This window comes from Nycticebus coucang, chromosome 11 (genome assembly GCF_027406575.1).
Source record: "Nycticebus coucang isolate mNycCou1 chromosome 11, mNycCou1.pri, whole genome shotgun sequence".
Taxonomy (NCBI): domain Eukaryota; kingdom Metazoa; phylum Chordata; class Mammalia; order Primates; family Lorisidae; genus Nycticebus; species Nycticebus coucang.
This window is the reverse complement of record NC_069790.1, coordinates 99,674,134-99,699,486: the sequence shown is the minus strand read 5'-3', so window position 1 is coordinate 99,699,486 and position 25,353 is coordinate 99,674,134. Positions and strand designations below refer to the sequence as shown.

At 39.7% G+C, this 25,353-nt stretch overlaps 1 protein-coding gene across 1 annotated transcript in view; it reads left to right on the top strand.

The window, feature by feature from the left end:
• RBM28 (RNA binding motif protein 28) overlaps positions 1–20,566 on the top strand; it is a 30,717-nt gene extending 10,151 nt beyond the window's left edge. Inside the window, exons 9-19 of the mRNA XM_053553481.1 lie at positions 1,392–1,464; positions 4,050–4,159; positions 7,025–7,098; positions 7,886–8,021; positions 9,263–9,327; positions 11,124–11,282; positions 13,713–13,862; positions 14,137–14,211; positions 16,436–16,686; positions 17,386–17,485; positions 20,024–20,566. Coding sequence (XP_053409456.1) covers positions 1,392–1,464; positions 4,050–4,159; positions 7,025–7,098; positions 7,886–8,021; positions 9,263–9,327; positions 11,124–11,282; positions 13,713–13,862; positions 14,137–14,211; positions 16,436–16,686; positions 17,386–17,485; positions 20,024–20,158 — 1,328 coding nt within the window. The 3' untranslated portion in view covers positions 20,159–20,566. The remainder of the gene's footprint in view (positions 1–1,391; positions 1,465–4,049; positions 4,160–7,024; positions 7,099–7,885; positions 8,022–9,262; positions 9,328–11,123; positions 11,283–13,712; positions 13,863–14,136; positions 14,212–16,435; positions 16,687–17,385; positions 17,486–20,023) is intronic.
• The last annotated feature ends 4,787 nt before the right edge of the window (positions 20,567–25,353 follow it).

Here is a 25,353-nt window from a genome sequence, read left to right as displayed (position 1 = left end):
GGCTTGAAGTCCCAGAACAAGGTACTGGCTGATTGAGCTCCTGAGGAGGCCCTCTTCCTGGCTTATAGACTGCTGCCTTCTTGCTGTGGTCTCATATGGCCTTTCCTCTGTGTTCTTGAGGGGAAAGAGAGAGGAGTAAAGATGATGACATCTTGTCTCTTTCTTATATGGACGCCAGCCCTTTTGGATTAGGGCTTATGACCTTCTGTAGCCTAATTCCCTAATGCCTCTTTCTCCAAATATAGTCACACTGGGTATTAGGGCTTCAGTATATGAGTTTTGGAGGCACACAATTCAGTTCATAACAAGGACTTCTTTGAGCGTTTTGTGAAACTTACCAGTCCCTATTGCTACCTTTACAAGAATAAACTTGATAAAGTTTATCTTTATAAACATTTAATTATTAATAATAACACATTTATTGAGGAAAGCAGGCATTATAGAATAAGAAATGGCCAATAACTGTTCCTTTGGTTTGTCATGGGTGGAGATTTTTATTCAGCTATGTTTTTTCTACTTTCATTTCTGTAAGTCTGGAATGTTGGTTTGACAATATAAGAAATCTGAGGAAATAAGCTTTTTCTGTGAAGAGAGAATGATAGTCACGTTAGAATTGAAGAAGCTTTTAAACTGAAGGGACTTTAAGACCTTGTAGAATATTCTACAATCCACATTCAGCTGTCTCTTGCCATTCTTTCACTGAAAAACATTATAGGACAAATACATGATGAGAAAAGATTAATAAAAAATACCAGTCCCAACAAGTCCTGCAAAGTAACCACTGTTGTTTCTTATGTTTCCTTTTAGACATTTTCTGTGTATATATAAGCACGTACCTCTATCCTTCAAGGCAGTGTGTCTCCTTTGTACCCAGATCCTCAGCATCTTAGGGCACTTCTCCAGGAAGAACCAATGTTGTATGTCTCTTGTGTATCTAGAGATATTTTAATATCTTTATAAGCAAAAACCTGCATATATGCAAATTACACAGGCACACTGTAGTGTATTTTGTAGTTTGTGCGTGAATATATGTGCATTTCTCCTCAAAGGTTCTATATATCCTATACAATATTTCCAGAAAGTTTATACTGTCACAGTAGTATATGGGAATGTCTTTTTCCCTTCACCCTTACCTCACTGGATTTCATCATTCTTTTTGATTTTGCCAATCTGTTAGTGAAAAATAGTATTGCGTTTCTTGTGCTATGTTTTTCTTTAATTATGAGTGAGTTCAAACTTCTTTTCATGTATTTAGTTGTATATTCTTTGTCTATTAAATTTTTTTCTATTTTATCAATTTATGCAAGATTTTTATATGTTCAAGAAGTTAGCTCTTTGTCATACGGCTTATACTAGTCTTTTTCAGTTTGTTGTTTTTCTTTTTACCTTAGATGTGGAAGTCTCAAGGAAAAAGAAAAAGAAATTACCATCTGATGTGAATGAAGGAAAAACTGTTTTTATCAGGTATGCCTTTCTACCTCGAGAACTGCTGTTTTTGTCACCGTCATAGATCTCTTTTTCTTTCTTCTTTTCTTTTCTCTTTTTCCCTTCTCTCTTTCTTTCCTCCCTTCCTCCCCTCCTTCTCTCTTCCCCCCTTCCATGCCTCTTCTTCTCTTTCTCTCTTCCTCTCTTCCTTCTTTTTGGCACTTTTACCTAGCCCCAAAATTAGATGCCTCTGAAACTTTTAGTACATCTAGTCCCAGGAACTTACCAAACAATGAGAAGTGTGGGAGAATCAGAACTATATCACAGAAAATAGGTAGCATGGGTTCTGATAGCTTGTCCTTATTTAGATTTCATTCTTTGTAATTGGGTGGCAAATCAGTTCAACTGTTAGAAATATCTTGCTTGTTTCTGGCCTTTGTTTTAGGAGGAGTGCTGGGGAGTGGTGAGGCCATTTGTCCCAAATGATTACTGTCTTTGTGCCCAGCTTATGGTCTAAAGCAGTGTCCACAATAAAGTAAAATATCTGATTTGTTTCCAAAAAAACTAGGAGTGGGGATAGAGATAGGTTTTATTTCAAGTTGCTGTTAATATTTCATCTCTCCTGATTGCAATAGATTGGCATTTTTATAAGTTCAGGCTATCTTCAGAACACCTCAAATGTGCTTTCTCGCCCTTCCTTATCATTTTTTTTTTCTTACAGCAAACACTGCCTAACAATCATACTTAAATACCAAGGTACTAGGGCCATTTGGGCCTGATTTTAGAGGTATATATTTTGTCCTCTTATATACTCTTTTAAGATCCTTTTTGTTTTACAAGTAGCCTATGTTCATTGTAGGAAATTTATGAACTACATGAGCAAAAATGACAAAATTAACCTTAATCACAACTCAGAGAACACCTACACACATGCCCACATCATAAATATTTATAAAGATGAGGTTAGCCTATACATGCTGTGCTGTAGCCCACTTTCTCCCGCAGCAGCATGTCTTTCCATGTATTTTTTTAGTTATGTTACTTGGAACTGCCATATGAATAACTTTGTATTCATGGAGGATTCTAACAGGAAAGAAGACAAGTCACATTCAGAAGCTTTGCCCTCAGAACTAATGATGCCATTCTTCATGCATCTTTTTATTAATAAAGAACTTAGGGAAATAAAGAAATGGAAGAGAGAGAACTATGTATATGATAAAGTAAATTAGAAGAAATAATGTAGTTAGTATATGTCTTAACTGCAGGAAACCTCTTTTATATGGGTTACTTCATAAAATAGAATAATGTATGGGACTGTTACTGAGTACAAAATATTAAATAATTATCAGAGACTGTTATTCTTACCCCTGGAAGGAGTGCATAGCTGGGGAAATGACTAATCTTTATACTATTTTGAAATTTAGGACAACAGAATCTTCTTCCAACATTTTTAAATCCCATCGAGAGAATTAAGTAGTTTTCTTTTTTTTTTTTTTTCAGTTAGCTAGTAAACTTTACCGTATTTGTTTTTGTGTTATTATTTTGAAAGATTTTCCAACATTTATAAAATTTTAACTGAAATCTTGGTTTTCTCCTCAACTCAGAGGAGAAAATTGCTAATTGAAAGAAAGGGATATGAGAGAAAGAGATATTTGACTTTTCTTACTAGCCTGCTAGTCTTCTGGTTGTAGTAACAAACTAATTTTGGCCAATATATGTGAAAAGGGGGGTTTGTTGGATGAACATTGGGGTGGTTCACAGAACCGAAGTTGTCAAAAAGCAAACCTCAAGAAGAGGATGAAAACGTAGGCAGTTCTGGAGACTCCACTGCTAAAGGCTTTGGGTCTTTTCTCTGGAACACTACTTTTTTTTCCTTTTAGGTATGACATAAAGTGCATTAATTGAAGGGTACAACTCAGTGAAAGTTGTCATATGTGTATATCCATGTAACTACCACCCAGATCAAGGTATAGAACATTTCCAGCACTCCAGAGGATGTGTCACTGCTATTTTGAGGTCAATCTGCACCTACAACTTCTATTTTTTGTTTATCTGTTCATGTTTAAAATTCCTGGGAAAGGGAACCTGATTGATGAAAACAGGTCCGTCAGTTGTGAGAAAGGGGCAGAGTCATATAGCAGAGGCTTGGCCACTGGGGGCATCCCTATTTATTGGTGCTATTTCTGAAAAAAGAAGGTGGTTGCAAGTAAGGGAATCACCTCAGCTGATGTCTAACTCACTTTGTACCATAACATAGGGTCTCATTTTTGTAACTGACTTTTTTTTTTTTTTTTTTGAGACAGGATCTCGCTCTGTCACCTAGGCTAGAGTGCAGTAGCGCAATCATAGCTCACTGCAGCCTCAAACTCCTGGGCTTAAGTGACCCTCCTGCCTCAGCTTCTGAGTAGCTGAGACTGCAGGTGCATGCCACCACACCTGGCTAATTTTTTAATTTATTATTTTTTATAGAAAAGAAGTTTCCCTGTGTGGCCTAGGCTGCTTTCAAACTCTGGCTTCAGGCAGTCCTCTCACCTTGGCCTCCCAAATTTCTGGGATCACAAGTAGGAGCCACCTTACCTGGCCTGTAATTGATCTTTCTCGTGACCTTTGGTTGTCTTTCATAGAAATCTGTCTTTTGACTCAGAAGAAGAAGACCTTGGGGAACTCCTCCAGCAGTTTGGAGATCTTAAATATATCCGAATTGTCTTGCATCCTGACACAGAGCATTCTAAAGGTATGTGCTGTAACGGGCCAGGCCCTAAAAGAGTTGAGATCACTGCCTTGGGCTTTAATTAAGTAGGTTACACAAGATCATAGTGTGTGCCATTTTGAGGAGTCCACAGTCAATCCAGCCCAAGTTTCTGGGTTCCATGGAAGCATTAAAGTCCTGAGGTTGTCTTCTGTGATATCAAACTCAGCATCTTAAGTGGTGCTGCCAGCCATAATTTTGTCTAAGCTTTTTAAACTCTTGATTATTGACCTTAGTGTAAGACATTTCATTTATTATTCTCCTTTGAATTTCAGATGTGATAACATTTCATAGGTGGTAATTATTCCACATTGCTTGAGATTTGGGGGATATTTTTTTCCCCTCTGTTGCTCCTGTTAGAGATAGAAGCTGAAGGAGAAACTCTGTTGCATTGGCAACAATCAGAAGGAAAAATGTAAGTCCTAGGAGTCCTGTCTTTTTTTTTTTTTTTTTTCTAAAGCTATTTCTCTGGAGTTTCAAGGCTTGACTATTCTTCATCCTAGTATACTATTGTTAGGTAAGCATCTTTTATTGATTCCTTTGTGATCTAGCAAAAGCTATGGACCCTTTGCCCAGAAAGTGCCACTTCTGAGAGTTCGTGCGAGCTTTCTTAAGCCTATCCATGGTTAAGAACTTCCATTCTAAACCTCTTTGTTTTCCAAATTGGTAAGACCTGAAAATTTTTGGTTACCCAACTAAAAAAAAAAAAAAAAAAAAAAGATGTAAATAAGGCAGTACTGTGCAACGAAAACACTGAACTGCTTCATGGTGATTAGGGTCTAATCCCAGCTATGCCAGCTGGGTAGTTTTTTTGCAAATCATTTAACCACTGTCGGTTTTGGTTTCTTATCTATAAAATGGATGGATTCAAGTAGAGTAATCATTTAAGAGGCCTTTAGTCCTCATGTTTTGTTACACATCTCAAGCTTTCTTCATTTTCAGAACATTTTTTAAAAGTAGGCAATTAGAATAGCATAGAATCTTCTAAGTACTGGCATGATATTGCTTTTCTTTGATGATAGTCAGCATCTTTTGTTCCTTTTGTAGTACAGTAGTACATTGGGTTAATATTTTCAGAATAAAGTCTACAGTTGACTTACTACATGTCCTCTTTGGTCTATTAATGTTAGAAGAGTTAATGATCTTAGTAAGCATAGTTTTAATTATGTTTTTCTTAATGTATTGTCTTTCTCTAGCTCACTAAATTTTTCTGACAACTTTTTTGCTTACTCATACAGTCTTTTGCTCTTTCCATAATTTATTCCTCTCAGCATGCCATTTCACCACCTGGAAGGGCTAAATATCTACAGGCTTGTAGGGAAATGTTAAGACTGAACCCAGTAATGATGATGGAAATTCCAGTGTAAGAGTCTTTCCATTCAGAGAGAAGTACTTATTTTTTTCATATTGAATGACTGGGCTCATCTTCCTATTAGAAATATTTTTTCCCATTATTCTTTTTTTATTATTTGTTTCTTCCTATTGATTATCCATTAATTCTGTACACTATGGGAAGTGCTAAGAATATAGAAACAGCCAAAATATGTGGTCCTCTTTGAGGCATTCATTCTGTTTGGGAAGATGCCACCTGGCCAGTGTTATAATCAAGGTGTCAGTAGATGATAGGAGGTAAGAACACAGAAGTAGGATCACTCAGCCCCTCGATGGTAATCCTTGGCTTGCTTGGCCTCCCACATGTGTCCTTTCAGTTTGTCTACTGCCTTTCATTGAAGATCAGTGCCCCAGAAATATGGCACTGTTTTTTATATATAAGAGGATATTTAAAATTTAAAGAAATACTAACACAATATTATGAACTGTGTATTTCTTTTTTTGGAATCTACTATAAGGTGAACTTTCCTTTGCTAATAAAAACTGCTTTTTTTGGCAGTAACAAATTCAAATGGGTCAAGTGGCCCTGCATCTGATCAACAAAGACTTGCCTTGTTGGAAATTCTAGAGTGTGAGCCAAGAATGCAGCTCATAGCTGTCTGGTTCCTGGCTGTATTTGTGAAGTAGAGGTCAGGACTTTCACCCCAGGATATAGATCTATCCTTATCTGATGCATCCCAAGTGACTGTGACACAGTGAGATCTGTAATTTCAGGGTTAAGTCATTCCTGCCTCATTTTTTAGTCCTCTCCATAAGTGATGTTGAATTAAGTGTTAGGCTAGAATTTCTCTTACCATTTCATCTGAATATTTCTTAAGAGAGGAGGTAATGAGATTAAAGTTCTGAGAAGCACTAGAAAAGATGAAGGAAGTAATAATAAGATTTCATTGAGAGCAGATATGGCACCTTATTTGTTTTTGACCTTTCAACACCTGAAATACTGCCTGTCTCATAGTTCGGTATGCATCACTAATAATGGGGATACATTCTGAGAAATGCATCCTTAGGTGATTTTGTTCTTGTGTGAACATCATGGTGGTACACAAACCTAGGGGTAAAGCCTGCTACACTTCTAGGCTGTATCGGATGGCCTGTGGCTCCTGGGCTGCAAATCTGCACAGCATGTTACTATAATGTGTACTGTAGGCAATTGTAGTACAAAGGTAAGTATCTGTATACCTAAACATAGACAAGGTATAGTAAAAATACAGTATAAAAGATTAAAAATCTTACACCTATATAGGGCAGCTCCATTATAGTCTTATGGGACCACCATCATATATATGGTCTGTTGTTGACTGAAATGGCTGTTATTATATGGTGCAGGGCTGTACTTCGTAAATCGATGCTACCTACCCCTTCTGCTCTGTGTCAGGCTGCTGCGTTTGTGGTGTTAACCATTGGCTTCCTGCTGGGCTATGGCAGTTTAGGATCTCATTTAATTTTGTGTCTCTGTAGGTTGTGCATTTGCCCAGTTTGTGACTCAAGAAGCAGCTCAGAAATGCCTCAGTGCTGCTTCTGCAGAGAATGAGGTAGGGAAGATACTTCTTTTATATCCTTTTTTACCCTTTAACACCTTTTATACCCTTTGTGACTCCTAGAGTAAAGTCTAATGTTTAGTCAAAGTGTAATTATTACTATTGATAATAATAAAGCTAACATTTATTGAGCACTTAGTGTGTGTTAGACCCTGACCTTTCATGTATTACCTCATTTAATCCTTGTATCAGCCCTATGAGGTAGGTAGAATTATTATTGCTACTTCACAGGTGAGGAAACAGGAATTATAAGGTATCCGATAGTTACTGGTTACGTGTCAGACTCAATCCTAGATTGATAACATGAAAGACTGAGACAAGAAGGTATTAAGCCTATTTATTAAGTAGAGTAAATGTTTGAAAGAAAAAGTGTGTGGGTGACAGAGAATTTTTGTGTGTGTTCTATAATCAAGTCTAAATTGTTTTGAGATAAATTAATCTGTGTTGCCATTATTTCTTAAATTCTCTTGAGTAAACTACCATTTTCATTAGATTTCTTTAGAATACTAAAATTTTGCCTGTTTACAGGTCATTTTTCTCATTTTGGGCCTACTTTGGGATTAATTAACTCCAATAAAATAAATTCTTTACTGCCTACTGCCTAAATACACATGTGGCCTTTTGCATAGCTATAATAAATATTGAAGTTCAGTGATCTGCTTGTAGCCAGCTGGGCTCAGACCTCCAGGGGGTTGGCTTCCATAGCATAATTGAAGTTTGCCTTTTCCCTTTCCCTAGTGTTCCTTGTTAGGGGTTTGGTTTCATTATGTGTTTTTTGTAGGGTGGTGGGCTTAAATTGGATGGCCGGCAGCTCAAGGTTGACTTGGCAGTAACCCGTGATGAGGCTGCAAAGCTTCAGACAAAGAAAGTGAAGAAGCCGACAGGAACCCGGAACCTCTATCTGGCCCGAGAAGGCTGTGAGTAGCGGAAGGGAGATATGAACCAGGCTTCTGTGTGGCCAGCCTTGTGCCATTACAGTGATCCAGCAATAGTATTTTTTAGAGCAAGTTTAAGATTAAAAACCCAAAAGTACTCTTTAACAATGTCATGTTGTCATTCTCCTTTACTAGGTGTGACTTTCTGTTAGGAAACCTTCATCCATTTTGTGGCCTAACCAGTCCCATTCTCTTTCCTGCATGGTTGCCTTTGGTCTTTCATTAGAGGACTGACAAGGCAAAGAGGGAGGAAAACTAAAATTACCTTTGCTTCTTGTTATCCTTTCATTATGTCTAAAATTACTCTTTCAGATTAATTTAAAATGTACATTTGATACCTTTCCCTTAATGTTGGAGAGATAATCAGAAATTAGCTTCAAGATTAAAAAATATATATCCCTGGCTGGGTGCAGTGGCTCATGCCTGTAATCCTAGCACTTTGAGAGGCCAAGACAGGAGGATCATTTGAGACCAGGAGTTCAAGACTAACCTGAGCAATATAGTGAGACCCATCTCTCCAAAAATCAGCTGGGCATGGTGATACCCACATGCAGTCCCACCTACTCAGTTAGGCTGAGGCAGGAGGGTCATTTGAGCCTAGGTGTTTGAGGTTGCAGTTCTAGCCCAAACAACAGAGAGACCCTCTCTCCAAAAAAAACAAAAAAAGAAAATCTCTTCTGGGTTACACAGTATTTATCATGTTTATTAGCCTACTTCCTGCATAGCTTAACAGCCTAGACTAGTAATGTTAGTCTGTTTGCCTTTGATACTAGTTTATCTATGATGATGATAGCCTTTTCCAGGCTCCCTTATCTCAGGGCATAATAATGGCCCCCAAGAATATAAAGAACAGGTATGTTCCAGGACCAGATTATGGACAGAAGATTTTTTCATTCCAAGTACCTAAAATGCACTTACGTTCAGAACTTCTCGCACTCCTTTGCATTTGATTTTGGGCATGCACATGAAGTTTCTTTGAGGGGAGATAAGGAGAAGAAGAACAAAATCACAAAATGTTCAGAGTTTTAGTCATTGAAAGCAGCTCTGAACCTAGAACTTAGCCCTGTATCCTATTTCTGGACCTAACCAAATGCCACCATGTCCTGGCCAACATAGTCCTCTGGGCCCTGTACAAAGAGCTTGCATCATTCAAATCACATTCTTCTTGTTGCTCAGTGAAAATTCCCTTGGTGATATCTTGGCCTTTTTCCCTATTTCTGCAGTGATTCGTGCTGGGACGAAGGCTGCAGAGGGTGTGAGTGCCGCTGATATGGCCAAAAGAGAACGGGTAAGTATAATAGGCACCAGCCTTCAGTCTCTGCATAGTGTATAGATCAGTCAAAAATAATTATTGCATTCTAGATGTGCTCACCAAAGAGCCAAGTATAGGTCATAGACCATACTCACAGTCTTGTTAGAAAAGAAGCACATAGGTAAAACAGCAAATAACCCAATGTTATATATAGTATTACATCAGCCTCACATACAAGTCTAAGTACTGCATCTTATTCTGTTTCCCTAACACTCAACTGTGAATGTTTGCTGAATAGCATCCTGCTAGTTCATGTTGTAGACACTTAGAGGTTAGGGCTGCATATAATTAGGTGTCAGTGTAAATGCATAATAACATAAGAAAGGAAGATCAGTATGGGCTGTAGTTATAGAAAAGGAAGAAGATGTGGCTCATGGAAGGGGTAGCTAAGATGTCAGTTGGGAGGAGTTGGTATCTCCAATGATAAAATTGTCTTAGGAAAATGGTGTCTTATAGGAGTTTTCATTATTAACTGATACCATTAAGTTCCTTTGCTGCTTGGTACTGTTAGTTCTCAGTGATTTTTACTTTTGCCATGTAACTTACTTTCAAAAGCTAAGCCAGCCTAGAATGGTAAAGAAAGAAGCATAACCATTAACAGAATTAGCTATGGCACCTTAACATGCAGGAGATGATGAAAAGAGGTGACGATAAAAGGCAGTGTGTCCTTTTTCAGTGTGCACAGGTTCCAGACTAGTGTTCTTTTTTGGTAGTGGGCATCTGGAAACCATGGTATTTGGGAGCTATTGTATACTCTTTTCTTACCATGCTGCAATAACGACATATTTAATTTTATAACTAATTTTGTTAGCAAAAATCTCACTAGATTATATCTGTATTTCTATGTATACATTATAAATTCACAGTAAGGACAGCTTTTCGTAGGAGAAAAATAGTCTGTTGAACATAGACATGATAGCCTCTTCAGAAGTATTTGTTTATTTTGTGATTTGCTGGTACCTTTATCAAACAAGAAGTAGCAGGACTGAAAAGACTAGTGAAAGAAAAACTTTAATTGAAAACTTTTTACTAGTAACTTGGTTTTTCCTTTTTCTGATTTGTTTCCTTTTCTTTTTCTTTCCCTTACACCCTCACCTTTGATCTGTTAACTTAGTTTTAAAGAACCAGTTAGGAGAAAAATGTCGTCTTCCATTTCGTTGTAGATACAGATCTAAAATGCCAGCATAGTTGAGGGTGCTGCTCTAAGCAGAGTATGTTTCTGTGGTTGTGGACATTCCTTTGCCTCAGGGTGGCAGAGTTGAGACAAGGCAACATTATATCAAGTATTCTTTGAATAAGTTCGTTTGAGTTGGTGGGTTGAGGACTGGGCATAGGTGTTAACCACAGAATTAATTATTACTTACTCTGGGCTGCATTTTGAGCTGAAGATATTTTGTTTATGATCTCATTTTGGCTTCATGTCAGTGGTGAGAGTTCTTGATCTGCAGTTTCATTTTGTAGATGAAAAATTGAGCCTTTAAATTTTCAGGCAATGTTCCAGTTGGGCTTACTTTCTTTTTCCTCTCTGACTCCAGAGCCCAGTATCTTACTACCCCCTTCCCACCATCTTGTCCCGTGAACTTTTCTCTCCTTATGCTGAGCAACCTAAGGTTGTAGGTGGGCCATTTCCTTCCTTTTTTCTATGGAAAAGGATGGGGGGAGGGTGATTCTTTCCTTTTGGAGAATTACAGACCTTTCTCTTTAAAGGGTGGGTTGTACTGTTAACAGTCTATTGGGGTTTTTTTGTTTTTGTTTTTGTTTTTTTTTTTCAGTTTGAGCTGCTAAAGCACCAGAAACTCAAGAACCAGAATATCTTTGTCTCCCGGACCAGACTCTGCCTGCACAATCTCCCAAAGGCACTGGATGACAGACAACTCAGAAAGCTACTGCTGGATGCTACAAGAGTGGAGAAGAGGGTGCGCATCAAGGAGGTGAGAGTTGGCCCTGCCTGTTTGGAACTTTCCTTCTCATCCTGGTCAGATCAAGCATTTATTTCAGGCTGTCGAGATGTGGTCCTGTCTCAACAGATTTTCTCTTGGACATGCCAGCACACAGAGCTGAGTTCAGCAGTTTCTTGGTTTTATTTTTTTTTTCTTCTTCTAAGAATTGTCTTTCACTTCTGACCAAATTGCACCAGAATGTGAGGAAGTCTCTGTCCTCATGAATTAACTAGGCAAGCATTTTTAAAATGCCTGACATGTCCTTATCATTAAACTAGGTGCTATCATGTGAATTTTCTTTCAGAGAAAATGACCTGTGTGTTTTGTTCTTTGGAAGAGCATTTTTCTAGCAATTAGGCTCTTACTCTTTGGTCAGAGCCCCTGTGGCCCCATGGTGATCAAGGAGTCACATAGGTCTTCAACAGTTGAATTAGAAGAACACTGGTATCAACCCAAAACTTGTTTTAGACTCTGTGTAAATATGGAACCTCTCCTCTGCCCCCATGACCCCCTTTTCGTGCCTCTGTTGTGACACTTTTATTACACTGGCCTGAAATTATCTGTCAGTTATTTCTCCTGACCTGATTGTGCTCATGTAGGGCAAGTATCCTCAGTCCTTGGCATACTACCTGACATACAGTAATCTTTCAATCACTGTTCATTTGAAAAGTACCAATGCCAATATTTTGGGTCTGCTTTTGTCTGGTTATCTCCATAAACAGTTTTCCTAATCCCTGAAATGTATATATTTGGGAAATTACATGAGAGATTGTGAATACATCAACACATATCTAATCTCTTAGTAAAACGTCTCAAAGTGTTATATGGCATGAGGGGGGTCAGTTGAGTGATTTCTCATATCAGTATCCATAATATTTAATAAGTATCTACATACTTAAAACCTGTCTCATTTAGAGGGATTTTTTTTTTTTTCAGAGACAGTGGACTTTATTATTCTCTGCAAAAATAGTGGCCAGAACTTTGTTGGTTTGTGTTTATTCAATTTAGAGAAATTTATATGTATTCTACAATATTTGCATTATATTGAATTTTTCTCTTCTTTCATGTGTTTAAGTATAGTGTCTCAGTAAGATAGTGTCTTGAGGACAGGAACCTCATTTCTCTTGATTCTCTTGCAGTACATGACAGTTTTAGGCACTAAACAGCAGATATAAACCAAATGTGATATCCAAGTGTCCCCAGTACCTACACTTTCTCTCTTACAGGAGAATGGCAGTTTCTAGGAGTAATCGCTTATAAATGATCAGTTTTTTCAAAATACTTTACCATACTTCAGCACTCTGGGATACTGCCATATCTTAAAGATTTAGGGGAAAATCACATCAGAGGAGCCGGGTGTGGTGGCTCATGCCTATAATCCTAGCACTCTGGGAGGCCAAGGGGAGTGGATAGCTTGAGCTTACGGGTTCAAGACCAGCCTGAGCAAAAAGTAAGACCCCGTCTCTACTAAAAATAGAAAAACTGAGGCAAGAGGATCACTTGGGCCCAAGAGTTGGAGGTTGCTGTGAGTTATGACACCACGGCACTCTACCTAGGGTGACAGCTTGAGACTCTGTCTCAAAAAAAAAAAAAAAAGAAGAAGAAGAAAATCACATCAGAGGGGATCTGAGCTCCAGGCAAAGAAAATTGAAACTTCTCTTGTTATCTTTGAGACTGTATGTTGGGGAGGCTTTTCCCCATACCTGAAATGTGTTTCTTATTTAAAGCCATCAGGCCTGCCTTCTTCCCTTCTTCAATAATTTCTTCCAGAGGCCCTTCTTCAGTACTCCATCCTCCGTGATAAATTGTTATACAAGTTAGAGTACCATGTACCTTTCAACTTGTATATTTTATGAATAGTTAACTATTATAAATTTTCCTTGGAAAGTTTTATTTCATTTGCGTGATTTATGGTCCTCTGTTGATGTCTATACACTCTTAAAAAACAATAAAATATCAACTTAATCATTTTGTGCACTCAGTAGATATATTTTAATAAGAGGGACATTCATGTTATCAGTACGGTTTTTGTAACAGTGTTATAAATGATTCTGTTTCAATAACCTGATTTTTTTTTTTTTTTTTGAGACAAGAGTCTTACTTTGTCACCCTTGATAGAGTGCTGTGGCTTCATAGCTTACACAACCTCAAACTCCTGGGCTTAAGTGATTCTCTTGCTTCAGGCGCCTGCCACAACACCCAACTATTTTTTGAGATAAGGTCTCACTCACGCTCAGGTTGGTCTTGAACCTGTGAGCTCAGGCAGTCCGACTGCCTCAGGATCCCAAGTGCTGGGATTATAGGAATGAGCCACTGTGCCTGGCCAATAACCTGATTTCTTATTGAATCTACTAAAGCAGTTCATGTCAGGAAAGCCTTCTCATTCTGTAATAATTGATTATTATTATGTTCTATTCATAGTGTAGGGTAATGCGAGACCTTAAAGGAGTTCATGGGAACACAAAGGGTCAGTCCCTGGGCTATGCCTTTGCAGACTTCCAGGAGCACGAGCATGCCCTGCGAGCCCTCCGCCACATCAACAACAACCCAGAAATCTTTGGGCCTCAGAAGGTGAGCCTCGTCTGCTGGGAGACCTGTTTCTTGGGGGCCATTTACAGAAAGCTAGGCTTCTTTTTCTTGTCGGTGTCCTCTGACATGGTGGGAAGGAGTAGCAAGTTGATGTGGGGACTACGGGGAAGGGAATGTGAGTAGTGATTCTTAAGTAGAGGAAGTGAGCAACACCTCTGATTTGAGAAATGAAAAGGGCAGCAGGAGGACAACCCAGCTCATTGCACTCGTAGATAAAGTAGTCTAATGAATGACATTTTGTCTTCCTCTGACACAGAGACCAATAGTGGAGTTCTCTTTGGAAGATCGAAGGAAACTTAAAATAAAGGAACTAAGGATCCAGCGCAGCCTGGTACAGAATTTAAATGGTTCTTTTTTTTTCTTTCTTTTAACTAAATGCATCTGTTACTATTTTGTTCAGTTTGTGCTTCTACTATATTAGAGTAGTTCTCTACCTAGTTAGGGTTTTTGTTTCCCTTTACTGCCGGTTCCCTAAGCCTCTCCAGGTCTTCTCTCCGAGCCCTTCTGTGGTAGTGCCACAGGAGAAGGGAAAGAAAAGGGAGGAGAAGCAGACGGTGTTATTAACAGGTAGCAGTTCTTGTACAGAGTCTGGTGAGGGTACATGGCAGAATTAATGGTGAGGTTAAGGTTTTACATTATTTGTAGATTTCAGTGACAAATTTCTATTTTCTTCTTAGATGGCTCTAAAGTGTGATGCCTGTTAGTTTTAGTACCGTTTTTTAAACTAATAGAGGGAAGAACAGAGACTCTGGAAACAAGCATACTCATGTTCATACTCTGGCTGTGCCCCTTTCTTGCTACATGTTCCTTGGCAAGTTACCATCTTTCTGCCCTTTAGTTTGTAAAAATGTGTAAATAAGATCTGCTTCACGTGATTGATGAGTGTGCAAGAGATAATACATGTCCCTTGTCCAGCATACTACATGGTCAGTACACAATCAATACTCATTCTCTTAGGGCTAAATTATTCTGAACTCTGTAACTCTTAGCGTTCTCATTAATATTGTACCTTAACTTGCATATATAGCACACATTTGTAGTCTTTGTGGTGTATACCAAGAGCATGACCAATAGATAAGCAATTTTGGAATTTCAATGGGTAAGGTTAATATAATGGTCCTGGGTTGGAAAACCTGGGATCTGGTTATTGTTTAAGGCAACTTTGTTATCCTGAATAATAGAATTGTTCATTACCTTTAACCATTGTTTCAGAGGTGATTTTAAAGCTACTGGCTTTTTTTTTGTAATATCCAAATTATTTTATTTGTTGTCTATACTTAGGTACATACTGCTCTTTCTGTATAAACATACTTTTTTTTTTCTGGATAGTTCTATTCACTTTCCATATTCATATTAAATGATCCGTTTAAAGCAGCAAAAGAGATGATAAACCTTGGCCTTTCATGAACTTCCCTAAACTGTTTAGTTTTTTTACTTTGCTTTATTTGCATATGCATCTCTTTTCTCCACTACACTATGAGTCCTGAAAGGCAAACACCTTATTCTTTCCTTCTGTATCCTCACCATTTACAACAGACTGGCACATAGTAGGAAAGTGTTGGTTGTGTCAAGATGCCATCTGGATTTTTAAGATGAAAAGGCTGAGTAACAGATGATAATACTTATTACATTAATTTCACTTGAATCTTTTCTTCCACTTTAATGCAAATAAATCTGTAACATCCTTTATGCCTAGCTTTTCCTTTTATCTTGTCTTCTTTACTTCATGTATTCTTTCTCTGTGCTCTTCCTCTTATAAATCTGAGTTTCTGACCTATGTCATTTTTCTTCTCTTTGAAGAAATTCATTTAGCATTTCCTGCAAGACAAGTCTTCTGGTGACCGATTTCTCTTAATTTTTGTTTGTCTGAGAAAATCTTTATTTCTCCTTCATTTTTTCAAGGATAATTTCATTGGTGATTTTTCTCTTTCAAAATTAATATTCCACTCTCTTCTTGCTTTTGTGGTTTCTGAAGAGAAATTCAGCATAACCTTATGTTAAGAACCTTATGTTCTTCTATAGGTACATTTTTTTGTCCTCTGGAGTCTTTCAAGGTTGTATCTTTGATTTTCTGCAATTTGACTATGATATGGCTAGGTATTAATAGTATAGATAGATTGGTATTTATCTTGTTTGATGTAATTTTTTAGTATTTTCCTAACTCTGTGGTTTAATGTCTATTGTTAATTTTGAAAAATTCTCAGTCCTCATTACTTCAAATATTTTTTCTGTTGCATTCCTTCTTCTCCTTACACGTATATTACACCTTTTTGTAATTATTCCACTCTATTGGCTTTTGAGTCTTGAGTGTGTACTCTTCTTTATTTCTGTGTTATGAGACAAGAATGCTTATTGTGTGTCCCCTAGTCAGTAACCATTTGTTACTAGGACAGGGCTTGTGAACTTGTACTTACTTTTCTGTAGTCTCCAACAGTGGCAGGGAAGAGTTCCCCTTTTTTCACCCAGCTCAAATAAAGCTATGCTTTGGCTGAGTGTTTGCAGCAAACAAACCTCATCCAGTATCCAGAAACCGGATGTCATTTTGTTTTATGCAGCAAAAGATGAAATCCAAGCCTGCAACCAGTGAGCCCCAGAAGGGCCAACCTAAGAAAGACCAGCAACAGAAGGCAGCTCAAAACCACACAAAGGAACAAAGCAAGCCTCCCCCAGAGCAGAAGGGGAGGGCAGGCTCCACCTCATGGGCAGGGTTCCAGACCAGGGCCGAAGTGGAGCAGGTAGAGCTGCCTGATGGAAAGAAGAGAAGAAAGGTCCTGGCTCTCCCTTCACACCGGGGCCCCAAGATCAGGTGAGATGGAGGAGAGTGTCATGAAATGGTGGGTGGCTTCTGAGTGGTTGGATGAAGGGGTGCTTTTTGCTGTGTTTGTTCTACATGAAGGGTTAATACACAAGTCTGTACATCGGCAGAGATGTCACTCCTGGATCACATGGCAGAAGGGGCCAAGAGGAGCCTTCATGGCAGACTATTGTGCTGTTTTTCCCCCTCTTTTGAAGATTTTTCTCCTTTCCAAATGGCCGTATCTGTCAGCTGTGAGGCCACATGTTTGAGGTTTACCTGTAGTTTCTGTTTGGGGCAACAGATAACTACTATGTACCAAAGTTGATCTTTACAAAATATTTGTTAAGTAAATGAAGGTTTTTAAGATGTACATAGAGTTTCAAGCAAAACAACGACAAAAAAACCCACAAACAGTAAGTACACAAAAATGTTAAACTTTATGGTAGTCTTTTGCAGTATACCTCTTTAGAATAATTTAACTTATGGGCTTTGAAAGAGCTAGTGTAAAGCCCAAGAGTTTGAAGTTGCTATGTGCTGTGATGCCACAGCACTCTATCCCGGGCAACAGAGTGAGACTCTTATCTCAAAAAAAAAAAAAAAACAAGGCTGGTATACAAAAAGTAAATTTATTTCTTGAACTTAGAGAACCAAGGGGTGGGGTATCAATTAGATGAGTACTCTGGGTAACACTTGGCCATCTTATTTCAGGTTGCGGGACAAAGGCAAAATGAAATCCCTCCCTCCCAAAAAGCCAAAGCTTCAGAAAAACCAGTGGAGGCAAGAGAAACAGCAGTTATCTTCCAAGCAGGTAAGTTCTGCCAAGCTGGCAGCCACTTTTGTATCTTGGTTAGTTGGGCAAAAAGAAAGGGCTTCTGCATTGCAGCTCCATGCAGGACTGTAGCATTTTAGAGGATGTTGAAGTTCACAGTCATCTTCTACTCTGCTTCAGCAGTTACCATGCTTTCCCTGTCCTCATACATGCTGTCCCCACTGGAGTATATGAAAGCAAACTCTACTTCGCATATTAAAATGTACCTCATGGCCAGGCACGGTAATTCACACCTGTAATCCCAGCACTCTGAGAGGCCAAGGTGGATGGATTGCCTGAGATCACAAGTTGGAGACCAGCTCTGAGCTAGAGTGAGACTTCATCTCTAAAAATAGCCAGGTGTTGTGGCAGGCACCTGTAGTCCCCGCTACTTGGAAGGCTGAGGCAAGAGAATCACTTGAGCCCAAGAGCTTGAGGTTGCTGTGAGCTATGACGCCTTGACAACTCTACTGGGGGTGACAAAGTAAGACTCTGTCTCAAAAAAAAAAAATACCTCATATGGAAATGAGGTATATTACCTACCACACAGCCCTTATTAAAATTTTCCTAATTGCCTCAAAAAATGTTGTTAAAGTTAATATAAATTGGATCCAATGTCTGCAAATTACATTAGTTTTTATTTTTATTTAATTTTTTTTTTTGTAGAGACAGAGTCTCATCCTATGGCCCTCGGTAGAGTGCCGTGGCCTCACACAGCTCACAGCAACCTCCAACTCCTGGGCTTAGGCGATTCTATTGCCTCAGCCTCCCGAGAAGCTGGGACTACAGGTGCCCGCCACAACGCCCAGCTATTTTTTGGTTGCAGTTTGGCCGGGGCTGGGTTTGAACCCGCTACCCTCGGTATATGGGGCCAGTACCTTACCGACTGAGCCACAGGTGCCGCCCAGTTTTTATATTTCTTAAATCGTTTTTCTATAATTTCCGCTCTCCCTTATACTCCTCTTTATTCCATGCTATTAATTTATTTGAAAATTTATTTGCCTGATAGAATATGTTACATTTTGAATTTAACTATTTGCTTCCTTGTGGTATCATTTAACTTATTCCTGTGACAGCCCATGTTACTTGTCAACTGGTAGTTAGATCTGAAGGCATGGTCAAATTCAGTTTTCTTGACGAGAGTATGTCCTAAGTGGTGCTGTGTGTTTCCTTGCATCACATGAGACACATACTCCCTCGTTGCACATTTTTAGTGATAGTAAGATTGATCAGTAGATTTGGGGTTGTCTGCCTTTTCCCTGCATTGAAAAAGTTTCTTTTCAATCAGCCTTTACTTAATGGCTTTAGCAACCACTGTTGAGTGTTATCTAGATCCATTATTTCATTATGGGTTATAGAATGATGATTTTCTAATTCTGTCCTTTTGAATTTTTTAGTAAAATTCTAGGAAGAATCTTCCCATGTCAATTATTTAGTTGTCATAAAATATCATTTGTATAGGAAAGGCAGGATAAATACTTGATTTTTTTTCTCTGTATCAGTTTCCAGAGTAATGAGCTATTGCCCTACTAACCTCTTGTGGTGACCAGTAAAAATTTTTTAGTATTATGAAATCCTAAGGTTTTTGTACTTGACGTGTGTTAAATGTAGGCATTATTCTTATCCCATCTTAGGCCAGCAAAAGCCCACTCAGGTTGGCTCCTGTGTCCTGACATGACCTTATTTGTCTTTGGTAATGTCCTTCCTTTCTAGTACAACAAGAAGTCCCAGGCTTATCTCATGAATACTTCTTCCCCAGTTCCAGCATTAGCCAGTTTTCCAAGGAACCCTAGCTCCTTTTAGTAGAAAATGGTGGTCCCACATTCTTGAGCATTTGAAGTCAAGCTTTCTTCTCCACTTCTCTAGTCCCTTTCTTTTAAGGATTAAAAAAGTATTAGCTTCTCATCTTACTCAAGAAATCTGTCTGTGGGCTCGGCACCTATAGCTCAAGAGTTTGAGGTTGCTGTGAGCTGTGACGCCATAGCATTCTACCGAGGGTGACGTAATAAAACTCTGTCTCAAACAAAAAGCTGACTGTGGTAGGTTTCTGATCTATACCATACTATATTACAGAGATCTCTGAAATCTCTTTTTTGTTGTTGTTGGATATTCATTGAGGGTACAAGAAACCAAGTTATACTGATTGCATTGGTTAGGTAAAGTCCCTCGATCTCTGAAATCTCTTAAGCAGTGTTCTCATTGAGGAAACAGGTAGTGAAAATGTCCAAACTCTGGACTGGCTCATCTGTGTCAATCTGAGATTAGAGTGAGCATTTGGTATCTGCAGTGGGGGAGGCCTCCTAATCACCCACACAGTGTTAGGTGGGCCCTGCTCTTATGCATTCTTGGTCCGATTTCTTACCAATGGATGATTCTTTTTGAATTTTTCTCTCTAGGAGTCTCTCTCTGGAAGCCTACCTCTTCCTGGTGGACATGAATTGTGTACCTATGTGGTTTCTTTCTTGGGTGGCTTAAGGCTAAGGTGATATTTAACGTTTGAAATTGATTATCTGATGATTCTTTTCCTTCCATTTGTAGGTACCTAAGAAAAAAGCTAAAGGAAATAAGACAGAAACCCGCTTCAACCAACTGGTCGAACAATATAAGCAGAAATTGTTGGGACCTTCTAAAGGTGCACCACTTGCAAAGAGGAGCAAATGGTTTGATAGTTGATAATGCCAGCAGACTGGCTAGAGGCCAGGTTGTGTACTTTTTGATGAAGCTCCCAAGTTCCTTCTTACCCCTGATGTCTTCTAAAGGAAAGAAAATCCCTGAGGGCATTGTTACTGTGTTGGGAGGCTCCCTGAGCTATGCACATCTGAGCTTTGGTCCCTCCTTCAGTGTGTGGTTGGTTAGCCACAAAGGGAAATGTCCAAAAAACATCATGATGCTTCTTACACATTATCCAGATTATTATATGAAGTTATGTCTATAATTATGACCATTTTCTTTGTTTCTCAAATGGAAACAAATGTAAAGAGTATTCTAGAGTGCTGAATTTTTAAGATGTATGTTTTGTTAAGCATTTTCTCTAAATCAAATATTGTGTGGCTTTTTAATAATAGACTCTGATTTCTAATAATGCAAATTGTTTATTATTTATGAACTTTCTTGACTTACCTAATTCAGTTACATCATCCTACACACAGCAGGAGTTGACTAGGAGCAGAAAAAACTGCTTCCTAACCTAATCTCTGTAGGTGGGAGACACTTGGAAAGTCACAGGGGTGGAAAGGCCTAGCAGAGAGTGGGGCCTGACACCCAATAGATGTTTGCCGAGCAAGGGGGTGATTGTTGATAGTTGACCAGAAATCAGCTTGCAGTGGCCAAAAGATATCAGTCTGCTGAGTGAGGACTTGCAGTTCTCTCAGAGAGCACCTCTTTCTGAGGAGTTAGAGAGTTAATGCGTATGGCAGAACAAGCAGTAAGCCTGAGGCCAGGCTCTAGCCCAACCTGCCATCCCCAGTGGGTGGCCTTAGGCCATATAGTAGTTCTATGAGTCTTAGTTTTCTCATCTAGAATAAGGAGTTTTCTCTGATCCTCCCCAGCTCTAAACTCTTTCTGTAATTTATTCCCATCTACATTCATATTTTTTCCCTTTTCTAAATTTTAGAGGTGTCAACAGAAGCTGGGAGGAATGGTAAATATTAGAGAGTCACGGTCCATAAGGCCACTTGTGGCATGATGGAATAGGCTAAGTCTGATAAGATGAAAATCAGTGAAACAAGCATAAATCCTCATGCCTGGGTCTAAAAACTCACCTGTACACCTTCTGATGGGGTATTTCAGTTAATTGAATTCACACTGTGAAGCACCAGCCTGGCCACCACACATGTAATAGGATTACCAGGCTATATTAGTGGACATGTGATATCTCAGGTAAGTGAGCTCCTAGTACCCTGAGCTGGCCAGGCAACCTGTAAGACAAATGTAATGACCATGTTGGTGAAGGAAATCAAACTGTCAGATGAAAGCAAAATCGGTCATGAGTTGATGCTTGTTGAAGCTGCTTATTGGTTAGCAAAGATTTGTTAATGATATTTCTCTCTGCTTTTGTGAATATTTGGAATTTTCCATTTTTATGAAAAGTTAGAAAAGTCAGATGAGTAACTGAAGGAAACTGAAACTGACCTGCTTACAAAGGGATTCTTGGAGTATAATAGTTGGTGATAGAGCTCAGAAGGGCATCTGCAGGCAGATGACTAAACACCATAAGGAATCAGATTTTGGCTAGGTATAAGGAAGAACTTTTTATTGTTGCTGTCAGAAGGGTATGGGTCCATCCCAAACAGTCTGAGTGTGGATCTAAGCCTGTAATACTGTACTGGGGACTCTAATACCAGCGGGTTGGGCTGGAGGAGATGGTATGGATTCGTCAGCTTGTGAAAGTTTGGCCCCAGGATGACCTGGAGATGTACCTCAAGCCCTGGTCCCAGAGGCCCTTGCTAGAGAATATGTCTGTCATTCTCTGTGAAGTAGCCTTCTTGCATATGATCATTAGGTCTGCCCCAGAGATGGCGCAGGTCCTGCTTAAACTCTCCGGTGATTTCTCAGCTCACTTTGGTTGAAGTAAGAGCATCTTCCCTTGACGTGCAGTGCCCTGGGTTCTACAGCCCCATCACCTCTCCTGTCTTCATCCATTCTCTCCTCTTCATCCACTCTTGGCCACTTCAGTCTCTTCACTCTTTGTCTCTCAGAGCCTTCGTATCTGCTCCTTCTGCCTGGAAAGCTGGTCCCTTACATCCTTCGCTTATCATTTGGATCTCTCCTGAGCTGTCACCTCTTCCTGGAGCTCTTTCCAGACTATCTAAAGTAGGGCTTTTCTTCCCCTCTTCTCTGTCCTGCTCCCTAACTTAGTTCTGTTACTTGCTCTCTTTTCTTCCTAGTACTAACCTTTATCTGAAGTCATTCATCTCCCCAGTTAGAATGTATGGGATTTTATCTCTTTTGTCCCTCCTGTAGACCCCGCACCTAGCACTGACCTTGACACACAGGCGTCGAATGCATTTTTTTTTTTTTGAGACAGAGCCTCAAGCTGTCGCCGTGGGTAGAGTGCAGTGACATCGCAGCTCCCAGCAACCTCCAACTCCTGGGCTCGAATGCATATTTGTTGAATGAAAAAAATAAAGGAGGAAAAGAGGAAACAGTACTCAATAGACAAAAGAAAAAGTTGGAAACTTAGTCCAAAGGTCTTGCTTCCCTAGTCCAGTCCAGTGCTTTAAATGATGCTTTCACAGAACCACTGCTGAACTAGGGATATGGCAGTATCTTGGGTAACCAGTGAATGCTCACACATGCCCTCGTTTGGTTTAGAGGTACACGAAGAAGAAGCCCTAAGGACAAGCGCTGCCAGATGGAATGGCTCACGCCTGTAATCCCGGGACTCTTGGGAGACCAAGGTGGGTGGCTTCCTTGAGCTCAGGAATTCCAGACTAGCCTGAGTAAGAGTGAGATTCCGTCTCAACTAAAAATACAAAAAACAGGGCGGCACCTGTGGCTTAGTGGGTAGGGCGCCAGTCCCATGTACCAAGGGTGGTGGGCTCGAACTCAGCCCCGACCAAACTACAACAAAAAAATAGCTGGGCCCTGAGATAGTGTGACTTGGGGATTTTCACAGGTTCTTGCAAGAGCCTGGCAACACATCTGTCCTAGCATGGTCTACATGGTGTGGAGGAAGTCAGGGACTTCATTAACGGTCATCTGTTTGCCCTTTGCCAAGCTGTGTCTGCTCACCACTTTTTTTTTCTAGGATAACAAATATCTTTAACATTGAACCATGTATCTTGCATTTAGGATAGATAAAAATTGGTATTCATTTAGATAGCGTTGCCAGATTGAGATCCAGATATTTCTTCTAACAGCTTTAGTAACCTAGTGTGTTAAAACCTCATTCAATTGTTTGGAAAGTTACTGCATAGTTGTTTTAAAAGAGTAATATGAAGAGAAATCATCCGCTTTCTCAACACGCAGATTCCACATATGGTGTCTTCCTTTGGGACACCTTACCATGGGCTATTTGGTCAGCTCCATTCCCTTGGGAGTGTTAACGCAGTGAGTTGTGCTCACTTCTGCTTCACTTCAGAGCCTGCTGTGTAAGGAAATGAAGTTTTTCTGAATGAACACGAAGGCTGAGGTACACACTGCTTGGTTAAAAACAACAGCAAACATTTCTGTTAACATCCAAGACTGATGGCCACCTGTGAAAACTATCAAGTTTCAGTAGCATTTTCCTGTTTGATTATGTGGTGGCCTGGTTCAGTGACAAGACCTTTAAATAAAGAATTGTAAGATGATGTGTGGCTTTGTCTTTGCCTATTGATAGATTAGTTTATGTTGGTTAGTTTGTAGTTTTGAAGAATCTGCTCCACTCCAGCTGTACAAGCCCTTCTTCTAGAGTGGCAAGGATTATGCATCAGCTGTTAACAGAAATCCATGGTTTCCTCTATAATAAAGTCAGAGTATGTGATTCATTCTTCGAAATACTTCCAAATGTTCTTTGGTATGTTTTTATCCTGAAAAGAGGTTTTCCAACTAGAAATTCACAGCCCATAACCTCAAGTCTCCAGAGATCCCCTTTTCATCATGAACTTGGCCTTCAGTTCTCTGAGGAGGCAGAGGGTCAAATGTGTCACAATGTGTGCTGACACCCCCAGAGTCTGGAGTCCTGTGCTCTCCAGCTGACCCAAGTAGCCCCTTCTCTGCCTGGTGTGCCTGACTCACTGTGAAGTGACTGACAGGCAGCTGCCAATTCTGTCATATGAGAAGCAGCTCAGCTTGAGCAACTTTGAAAATTCCTGCACTTCTCCAGACTGTTCCTTCATAGAGATAGGCATGTTGTCAATTGTGAGGATGCCTGAGATAAGTTTGTTTTCATTTTGTCTCAGGCACCACTCAACTCCTACCTTTAACTCAGCAATTACTGGGGCTTTAAGGGCCAGGATGAGGTTTCTCTTGGGCCAAGTAAAGATTTCCAAATTTCCCTTTGCCCGTGATTGACTAATTTAGAAATTATCCACATGCATTGCCTTGTTTTGGTTCTTTTATTCTTGTCGTGGTACATCTTCCTTTCCAGGATTATTTGCAGAGTCTGAGACCACACATTGTTTGGGTAGTTATTCAGTTGCCCCCACAGGGGGGCAAGTTACTAGTATAATCTGCAGTTACTTTGGCTTCTCATTCTGAGCTAGGGACTGGCTACACACAAGCTTCCGTATGAAGGAATATACTGGGAAGACCGTGGAGAATATAGCTGGGAACCAGTACTGAGAAGAAAACTGCAGAGTCACTGAAAGACCTTTTGGACCACTCCCAAATGGAGCATCTTGATAAATAGCAAATCCAATTTTCCTTAGACTTGTTCACTCTGCCCAGAGCCCACTGCCTTTTATCAGAATCTTCACTGGACATTTGATAGAACACAAATCCTTTATATCCTTGAGGGCAGGGAGTATATTTTGTGCTCTTCCCCATACTTTGCAACACCCAATATTGATTTACTCATAGTAGGAATTACTGTGGAACTCCCCAAAGGCCGTTTGTTCCTGTGCTTAGTGCAGCTTGTGAAAGGACCCTGCAGTACAGTGATAGGAAAATGGTAATCAACTGCTAATTGCAGTGTCTTGACTACCTCATACGTGCTTCCTGCTGTGCCTCGTCCACGTGAGCCTGGACAGTTTCTCTTGTCCTTCTCCATTCAAGTACCATCCAGCATTCAGGTCTGGGCTCAAGGCCCAACTTCTCCCCAGAGATCTCAGCCATCCCAGGGCATTGTGATCTCTCCCCCTAAGTCCCTGGCACACTTCCTGTTTAGCATCATCTCACTTGACAAAGCATGTACTACCGTAGTTAATTGTCATTTCTCACTTTGT